Source organism: Tricharina praecox (assembly GCF_024521635.1).
Source record: "Tricharina praecox strain CBS 144465 chromosome Unknown BZA05scaffold_3, whole genome shotgun sequence".
NCBI lineage: Eukaryota > Fungi > Ascomycota > Pezizomycetes > Pezizales > Pyronemataceae > Tricharina > Tricharina praecox.
The window spans coordinates 1011802-1021637 of NW_026250405.1; the positions used below are offsets into that span (position 1 = coordinate 1011802).

At 52.5% G+C, this 9836-nt stretch overlaps 2 protein-coding genes across 2 annotated transcripts; one reads left to right on the top strand and one right to left on the bottom strand.

Moving 5' to 3' along the window:
- Nucleotides 1-2436: 2436 nt before the first annotated feature.
- On the bottom strand, nucleotides 2437-3042 carry BZA05DRAFT_415758 (uncharacterized protein; the record flags this gene model as incomplete). The annotated part of the gene is made up of 1 exon (XM_051485335.1): nucleotides 2437-3042. One exon carries the CDS (start codon nucleotides 3040-3042, stop codon nucleotides 2437-2439), a length of 606 nt encoding a protein of 201 aa, XP_051343025.1.
- A 4982-nt stretch (nucleotides 3043-8024) lies between these two features.
- Nucleotides 8025-9407, top strand: BZA05DRAFT_460215 (cutinase-domain-containing protein; the record flags this gene model as incomplete). Its single annotated transcript, XM_051487657.1, has 5 exons — nucleotides 8025-8363; nucleotides 8422-8477; nucleotides 8527-8693; nucleotides 8757-8878; nucleotides 8941-9407. 5 exons carry the CDS (start codon nucleotides 8025-8027, stop codon nucleotides 9004-9006), a joined length of 750 nt encoding a protein of 249 aa, XP_051343026.1. The 3' UTR covers nucleotides 9007-9407.
- Between the last annotated feature and the right edge of the window lie 429 nt (nucleotides 9408-9836).

Here is a 9836-nt window from a genome sequence, read left to right on the forward strand (position 1 = left end):
GGGCACCGGGGAGGATGATGCGTCGGAGCTGTCAAAGTGTAGCACGAAGCTGGGAACGAACGACGACGTGTCCGGTGATACGGTGCGAAGGAGGTAAATACTCGCGGACGACGAGTGAGTTGCTGGGTGAGTGCGATAGGTATTCGACGCAGGAGACGCTGAGGTGTACTTGTAGTGGAGAGGGTACGAAACGTCAAGAACGAAGATGAAAGAGTCAGGGAGTGGTGCATATGATATGTAAAAGGGATATTCTAACAGGTAGGGTAGTCGTCCCAACTATACACTCCTTCTCCGGGGAACGGAAGGGGTGTCGTGTGCGTGGGTGTGTGTTGCTGTGGCTGAAGCTCGAGCTGCTGCGGGAAGGCTTTCGCTTGCTGCAACTGGGGTCTAGTCGATGGGGGGCGGGGGATATCGTGGCTGGTGGGGCTGACGGGCTGTGTATCCGAAATAGCGAAGAATGAGAAGAGATGTGTCCAATTCCAACACCAATTCCGGGTCTGGTGGGGTGGGTGTGCGTGTGTGTGGGTGGGCGGTATCTATTACGCTCCTGCAGGGGCACACTGTGCGATAGTGATTTGTCGATAACTATGGAGAAACAGCGGTTGAGTATGATGTTGCTATGTACCGGTGAACTTTTTGGTCGCGCTGTGAAGGTTCTGTCCTGAAGAGACGAGATGGCGATGGTTCCTGCTTTGCCGGCCGGGCCTGGCCGGTCAGGGCGAGGATTCCCTGCCCACACGCACGCACACACATACCGCTAACCCGACCGTTCGCGATGACGAAATCCGATCGGTTTTTTTCTTCTTCCCCTTCTTCTTTTCTTCCATGCCATCGGCGCTGCCGGCCATGAATGTACGCGTCAACTGCTTCCCTTACTTCGGCAACCTCCATGGCTCCGACCCGAGAGTGGAGAAGGAGTAGGAGGAGTAGGAGTAGGAGGACGAGGAGGAGGACGACGAAGACGCGTACGTACGCACGTTCCGGATATGAGGCTGCATCTGTGTACGTGAAACAGACAGCGGCGGGGACCCGAGGACCCGGCGGAAGAGTAGGAAGCTTTTTTTTCCCGTCGGACGAGACGGAAACAGTTCCTCAGCCGGCGTCACGGGCTGCTGGGGATTTCTGCAGCTTGCGGCCCCGTCCACCTACCTACTCTATTCGACCTATAGAGTGGTATAGCTGCTCGCCGCAGATTGTACCGTGCAAAGTCCAACCTCGGGGAAGGTGCGACATCTGGATGCAGCCTGGTTGTACGCGTACGCGGGGTACGAGTAGAGTTACATTAAGCATGTATGATATCTACAGGCCTGTTGATGGCGACGCCTCCCCTGTAGAGTAACGAGGTCGTAGGGGACAACATCCATCACAAGTTTGCGAAGTTCGAATCACTATACGAAGTAGTGCTTTTTCTTCATCTCAAGTACAAATTCCTCAGAATAAATTCCGTATGACGCCGCCGCCGATTTCTAGCCCTTCCTGACGACCAATAAAGGAAGTTCATGGCCAGATGCCCAGCTTCTGTGCTTTCCGTAGAATCTCTCTCCGCAAGACGCGAAAACCCCCTCCTCGATTGAGCGATGGTGAGGTCGTATAGTAGTGTTAATCAAATCTGCGTGGACTGTAAAGAGAAAAGGAAAAAGAAGAGAAAGAAGAGAGGAAGCGAGGGGAGGTAATATGGCTGTGCGGCTAAAAAAATACACTTGCTGGTGCGGCATAGGGCTCGGGGTTGAGCTAGGCTAGCGGAGAACAGGCTTTGCACCAAGAAACACTCGATGCTTCCGGTCTGGTTTGCATCTAGAGTGTCGTACATCATCTGGAAGCGGGTAAAACCAGGTGTACTCTGGACAACAGCCACCGTGGTCCGTCATATAGCCGATGTTGAATGCGAATAAACGCATAGATAGGTGGCATGGGAAGAAACGAAGGACTGAAGAACATCATAGGTTGACGATATTTGCCAGCAAAACTTGCCGGAAAACCTTTCTCCCCGCCGAGGAATGTGATGTACACGAGTATCCTCCATCCTACCAGAAGATACGCAGCTCGATCGGCGAGATGTCCCTCGCTTCCTGCCGGTGGGTGAAGCTCCCCAAGTCATCATGTGACCAACAAAACACGAGTGACCTCATGTGCAGCGCTCTTCACGATACCTACAGGATACAGCAAGAAGTCACCAGATTATAGAATAGAGATTAATTCAATGAAGCAAACTTTTATAAACATAGAAAGCAACACAACCATTGCCATTAACCTCACCATACGCCCCATCAAATTAACGGCTTAATCACCGACTCCAATCCATCCCATTACTCCTCATTTCGATGCAACCATACCCATCGAATCCACCATGCGACCCATTAAATTAACGGCCGTTAAATTATCGCCGACTCCAATCCGCCCCAAAACTCCTCATCTCAATCCAAACATGCCGAGAGATCAACTCCGCCAACTGGCTCCAACTTCAACTTTCGAGACCCTTAACATCTCGATCTTATTTTCTCGAGTGAGCGACTCGAACTGATAGTTGTAGCAACCGGTGCTAACAAAGCTGCGCGCAGAATAGTACGTGCTGCTGGAATCGAGCGAGGATTTGCGGAGGCCATTTTTTGACGTGCTATTGGAATCGAGCGAGCTCTTTCTGATTCCGGTTTCCGACTTGTCTTCGTCTTCGTTATCGTTGTCATCGTCGTCGTCGTAAAAGACCGGCTCAGCGAGGAGGTCGTAGGTAGTGTAGGGGTCCTCATCCTCATCGACCGGGTGATGCTGTGTGATCCTGTCGTCGTCGTCGATAGGAGAAAACCTGATGATAGCTGGGGACGAGGCGACTGCAGAGGGGAAGCGCGACTTCTTGCTCTTGCTCTTGCTCTTGCGGTTGCGGTTGCGGTTGCGGTACGGCTTGAGGCGGAGGACTTTGTGTGCGAGAGCGGCGAGCTTGTGGAAAGCGGTAGAGATGGTACTGCTGCGCCCGACGGGAGAGGCGGGAGAGGCGGGAGAGTCAGGAGAACCGGCCTTGTGCAGGTACAAAAGCGTCGAGATAGTCATGTCGATTATGTCGATATTCGTCAACGAGAGGAATATTCGGAAATAGCTGTAGCTGGAAGCTGATATTGTGCAGGATATTGTTCGTATGAGGGGAGAGGTTGTGGATATAGATGTAAAGGAAGAGAAGATAAAGTTTAATATTGTCCCAAAGTTATAGGTGGTGGGTGGGCTGGGCCTGAAGGTTAATAGACAGGGTCGGCGGTGAGTCTCGATGGTATGCTATGGTCCTGGGTGGTGAGTTCGAACAACACGCGATGGTCTGGTGGCGTCAGCGAAGGTTTGGCTGCGTGAGAGTTTGAGGTTGTTATTGAGACCGCGGGGAGCGAGTGACTTTTTGGTGACTAGCGCGCACTAGGTACTTGAGATTGACTGGTGTCGGCGAAATATTAGGGCTTAGGGTGAGGTTATTTACGTATTCGCTGAGCGTAGGTTTACCAGATCGCAAGGGACTGAATTGGTGCAGTGTCCCCCGCACACAATTATCCTTGCCGAAATGCTGCGTTGCGCCGCTGGCACCGAGTGATGAAGATGTGATTGCGGGGGGTCAAAGTGTAAGGGGGGGGTAAGAATCGAACGGGCGATGGTGCGCTGAGCAGTACTGCACTACGTACAATCAAAGATCACTATGCTAGTCCATTAAAAACTACTTTTCTACATGGGTAAATAGTAGAAAACTGGCGGTGAGCCCCGCTTCCAATAGATATCGTGTGCACAGTGGCCTTTGCGGGAGTCTGTATGATCGTCTACGAAGAAGAAAGAAAGAAAGAAAAGAAGGGGACTGGCCGCCTTTAAGCCATTTATTGACAAGTAAACGAGCATTTCTAGGCTTCGGTCTTCGCGCATCTGCAGGACACATACCAAGAGCTAGAAATGTGATCGTTCACTAGCTTGGTCATGTTCGTTTCCGTTTCGCAGTATGGGGTCCTCGGCTTTTTTCCTTCACTCGTGCTGTCTAGCCATCCGATCTCTGGGGGTTAAAGTTCAACCCTACCGGATTGTGTGCGTTCACGCTTCCACGCCGCTTCTCCGCAATCTGCAGCAGCGTAAATCCTACCGGTAGGTACAGACCATCTGGATCCTGCTCTAGGGCAACCGCTGTTGTGCAGAAATGAAGTACGGTAGGTAAGTGGGTTAAACGGCCTGCACTCGGTCGTCGTGATTATCCGCCTGGTACTATAATTTTTCTTGGTGGGCAATGGTATGTACGGGTTCCGAGTTGGAGCCATTGAGAGCCTGGAGGCGTAGGAGAGTGGCCACGAGGTCGCGTATCTGAGGATCTGGCCAAGGCAGACTGTGGGGTAGGTAATCAAAAGGCCGTGTTTGGGAGCCTGGGCTTCTTCCGCATGGAGAAATGTGCCTACATACTCGGACCAAGCCTTCTGGGTAGGTACATAGCCGCCGTACGGTAGGAATCCCCCGATGAATGCTGCATCTACGGTTTATATACCTATGCGAGTTCGAGATCTGAATGGAGAGCTAGCAAGTATGTACTCTATGTAGAGGGAACCGCAGTCTCGACTACGTGATAAATGACTATATATCTTGGCCATCTGCGCAGCAGTTTATATTGCCTAGCACCCAATCGTGGCATTAGGAGCTGACAGCTGATAGCTGGCGGGTACTCGGGTAGAGTAAGTACCTAGATGTCGAGCTGTCGTTGTGTCAACGGATGCCGTATGTACCTAGTCTGCAATCGGAGGGGTTTCTGTCTGGCCCCGCCATAACTAGCAACTTTCGCCAGGAAAAATAGGCGCACACCTCATACCTAGAGCGGTCACCGTAGGCAGAGCGGGATGCAAAGTCTACGAGCACCGGCCCGGCCCGCCGTTAACTTCCGCTAGCTAGCAAGTGAAGTTTTTGGACTCAACATCCATCCATCTATGCGCGAAGTCCATCCAGCCTCATGAACGTCTGGAGAGTTTACATAAAGTAGATCTGTAGTTGCGTAGCCTGGCCAATACTTACTACACAGATACCTACTACTCTAGATACCGAGGCAGATCGCTACCAAGCGGCGCCTACCGGTACCTATCTAGGTGTCAATCTGAAACCATTTTCCCTGTCGGGTCGCCAAGCGCGTCAAACGACGAGCTTGAGCTAGCTATATAGCTGCAAAGCCACCGTGAAGCGAGCCAAGGCGTCGGATAATAGGCGAAGAACCTCCCAAACGGACTACCTACATAATCAATATCCCGAGGCTTTTCGTATGTACCTGTACACTATCGCTACTGGCGAAACGGATCACGCGACGATGTACACAGCGGAACATCGACCGCGTGCAGACTTGGTATGACACCTCTACTACATATATACGCTCGCGTGTTTGTGCGGGATTTGAACTAGTGACCAGGTAGTAGAAGGGTAAAAAGTGAGCCCGTTGAATATCTAGTACCTACATCAAGACCTCGGTACTATGAGGGGGAAATCATTTTATTGACGTATCTATAGACCTAAGTAGATCACGACGTCCGAACCAATGAGAGCCACCGCCGCGAGACTAGCTAATCGGCGTCTCTCGCCTGCCCGCGAGAGAGAAGTACACTAACCAACGAAAAGCTCTCCCAGCGAAGTAGATATATACACGGTAAAGACTGGTATGGGCCCGCGTGCCCGCCCCTTCCCACCTCTCCTCTCTCACCTACGGGCTGATACGCCCGCTCTTCCCACCTGCCCTCTGTCCCTTCGTTTGAAGGTTTCGGGCTCCTTCCTACGGGGCTCGCGTGCCTTTTTCGGCCTGGCGTTCTTGCTCCCACCGATGAAGACGGTCACATGTACGCCGCCCCTGCCGCGAGCAATATCAGCCCACGACGTGATGCTTCCCCCTGTTCCAAATGCAGCCCCTCTCTTCTCCGCTTTCCCTTTCCTCTTCCTCTCAACCTTCTTCCATCCCTCATCCGTCTCAGTGTCGCGGGTTCCAAGCTCCGAGGACACGGCAGGTGTTGGTGGTTTGGGTCGTACGGAGTCGGCCTCCAATTCCCTATGCTCAGATTTCTCAGGCGTCGGGGTGGGGGGGTTGGATCTAGCCAGCTTCTACGGTTGGTGTGGGGTTGGTGGCCCCGTCCGTTTCCGTTTCGGCCGGGGAGGTGGTGTCGATGAAGGCGGCGGTAGCAGCTGTGTGGCTTGCACTGGCGTTTGCTCCCGGAGCGCCCGGTTCTCTTCTGTGAGCTTTTCGATTGTCTCACTCATCGTCTCTATAAGGGCTTTGAGGCCCCTTATCTCCTGTCGGGTCTCTTGTACCACTGATACGAGTTCCTTGACGCTTCCTACTGACTCTCCGACAACAGCGCTAACAATGGCGAACTCGTCGCGGAAAATCGTCCGAAGCTTTTCGTACAGTAGGTTGGTGTTTTCGGCGATGGTCGGCGACGCAACAGATTTGTCGTGACCAAGGACGGAACGATCCTCTTCCTCCATTCGCTTTGAGGGCGTTGGGAGGGGGACGGGGCACCGGCTCAACAGGTGCCCGGGCCGCCCGCAATTGCAGCAGGTGCGCGGGGATATTCCAAGAGGGGTAGGAATGGACCTCGGTACTATTATAACTATATCAAGGGTAAATAATTCTTGGCGCTTGGGTAGACGCCTACTGGCTACTGCTCGATTAGACCGATCGTGGCGGATATCTGCAGTACTACATATCTCTGGACGAGCCCCCACGTACCTAGTTATGTATGTATGTATGTACGGAGTGGCCAAAGTTATCGACGTCCCTCCCCCACTGTATGTAAAGCGGACCGAACCACCGTTCTCTCGCTTCATCGCAATTTATCAATATCCCTTGGAGAATCGCCCGCCAGAAGAACCTACATACCATCTGGGAGACAAAGGCGAATAGATACCTAGATAGAGTCCTCTGGTCAGCAGTAGTTACGGGAACGGGTATCCGACGAAGAGATTCAAGTGAAGAGAAGAGAAAAAAGTTTCGCGATGGCTTCAAATGGCATTCTACAAGCTAGATGTAAGGTATCCGCCGTCCGGGCATTAGGTATACCTTCCGTGCATACGTCTACGGTATTTATTCCGGACCCGGCGGTGCCAAAGAAGCTGCGGAAAGTTTTGGGGTCACTCGCCGTATGTACATACTAACACTTGGTCTTGGAATTGTGGGGTAGATGTTCCTGCAGCCTTAATGGCTAGCTCATATAATAGTAATACGACCACAGCCTAATTTCTGTACATACCGAGGCATCCTGCAGGCTACGTAGGAGTACCAGGGACGAAGCAGTGCGGGGATCCCGACAGCGGATGTTTAACTAAATCTTGGCTGCAGGAATCTAACGGTTCGCATTTGTATGTAGTGTTCAATCAAAATAATACACCACTTCAGTATCCGAAAATATCTAGTAGCGGGAGTCTTCAAAATCTATACGGTGCTACCTACATTGAGTCGGTGGTGGAACTCCTAGACATATTTTCGCGAGTGGTGGAGGTCGCCTATGTATGTTGCATATGGATATCGATACGTGACTGTGATTTTGTACGTTGGAGCCTGGAATGCACATGGCCATCTCTATCCAGTTGCCATCATCACCCTCACCAGACCTGAACCAGATATGTGCCTCGGAACCAAAGCTGCAGCCAAACAGCCCCAAGAGGATAAGCTAAACAATGTTGCAGAAACATTCACCCAGCTGCCTAGACACAAGGTGATTTGTTTCTTCTTCGTCAATGAATTTCTTGGCTTTTCCTGGAGAAGTTTGTCAAGATATAGCAGAGAGCCTAACCTCAACGAGCCCCTTGGTCAGTGTCTTGGAGCGTGAGGAGCTGGTGATAGATACTGAGATCTCACGGCTCAGATTCACTCCACCGACCTTGGCGGCCAGATACCTCTCGTATATATACCTCGTTTCCCACCGGTATCAATTCGTTCCTCACCACCAGAAGTTCGAATACGAGCAGTCAGCAGCACTCTTCAGTCTTCCACTTCTCAGTCCTTCCCACCGGTCATCCCGAATAACCCTCTCTCCACCACAGAACCTTTCACGATGAAGTTCACCGCCGCAATTCTCTCTGCCCTGCCGCTCCTTGCACTAGCTGCGCCAACTGCAAGTCCCGCCGCAGTCACCGCCGCCGATGCCATCGAGCTCGAGCTCTTCAAGAAGAGTATGCTCGAGGGCTACGGCAACCTCTTCAAGAAGGGGATCCAGGAGCGCGAGGCCGAGGGCGCAATCGAGGCGCGCCAGTTGTTCAGCTCAACCCGAAACGAGCTGACCGCGGGACGCTGTGCCGATGCCATCGTCATCTTCGCCCGTGGTACCACTGAGACCGGAAACGTCGGAACCGTGCTTTCGGGCCCCCTTTTCCGTGCCATCTCCGATGAGACGGTATGGTTCACTCCGGATAGGGCAATGGACGTGCCGCGCTGACTCGGAACTGCCACAGAACGGCCGCGCTATCTTCCAGGGTGTTAATGACTATCCCGCCGATATCGCCGGCTAGTAAGTGTTCCCCAAAGACGGCACCCGTATGTACTAATCCCGGAAATAGCCTCGCTGGCGGATCCCGGTCCGGTGCCCGGAACATGGCCGGGCTGGTGACGCGGGCCAGGTCGCAGTGTCCGAGCGGAAAGGTCTTCATGATCGGCTACTCGCAGGGAGCCCAGGTTACGCATTTGGCGGGAGACCTGATCCCCACCGCTGACCGTGCTGCTGTCGGTACGAACTCTCGCATGATGCCGGGGTATTTCAATATTGTTATGTACTGACACGTCTGCACAGGCGGTGTCGTTGTTTTCGGTGACCCAAACCGTGGCGATCGCTTCCCCGGTACCTTGAACAACAATGTCCTCACAATCTGCGACCTCGCCGATCCTATCTGCTACGGGATTCCTCTACCCATCGTAAGCATATTCCCATTGCAGACCGAATAGGTGGTGAAGAACATGGACTGACCTTGACATAGGGCGAGCACCTGAACTATGGTCCTGATGCACCCCAAGCGGCGCGCTGGATCGCCCAGAGGGTGTAGATATTTTTTTCTGTTCCTAACAGTCATCTTCTTTTGTGGAAATTGTGTTTTTGATTTTGATGAGGTTCGGCGGGATTGGACTCAAACCTCTTGACGGGGAATTGGGGGCTGGAAGAAAAAAGGGTTGCCGAATTTTTCCCTCCGGTTGCGGAAACTGCAAGCATATCTACTGTAGTTAGCATCAGACTGGAGCAGTAATCCAACTTTTGTTGTTATCTTCTCAGAATGGTCCGGATCATCGAGCAGAACGCTCAAAAATCGTGGCATCACTCGATTATGCTGAAGCTAGTCCCTCAAGCCCCTCTCAGCCGCACGCATAAGTCGCTGTACCGGCAGGACCGACCAATCTAACTGTAGGTACGCTTAAAATGCGGTGTGTGCGGTGGCGGAGTGGTTCTCCGAGGAAGCCACCGAATCTCTATGAGCGACTCTCGTGGCCGTTTGAGGGTCTAGTCTTGTGCGAAGAAACGCGTTTTGTGTACATCGAGTCTCGACCAAGCGGGTTGCGATGCAATGGTGATATGCTGGGGTAGAGTTATTGGACGACACGCTGCGTGGTAAGCCCAGGCCCCGGAGCGGATAGGTATGTATGTAGCAACTTACGTGTCCGCACCCATGCGTAGGATTGTAGATCATCAATCTGCAGTCGTTCTGGTAGGAATCGATATCGTATTCTACACTTTTCCGTCCGGAGAACCCATCTGACTGCTGTGATTTCGCCACGACGTTCTAGGCCAAAGAGGCGCGGTCGCTTCTTCTTTTCTGGCGGCAAATTGCGCCGCAGGTGACACCTTATCGTAACCATGCGCACATGAGGAGCAAGCATCGGA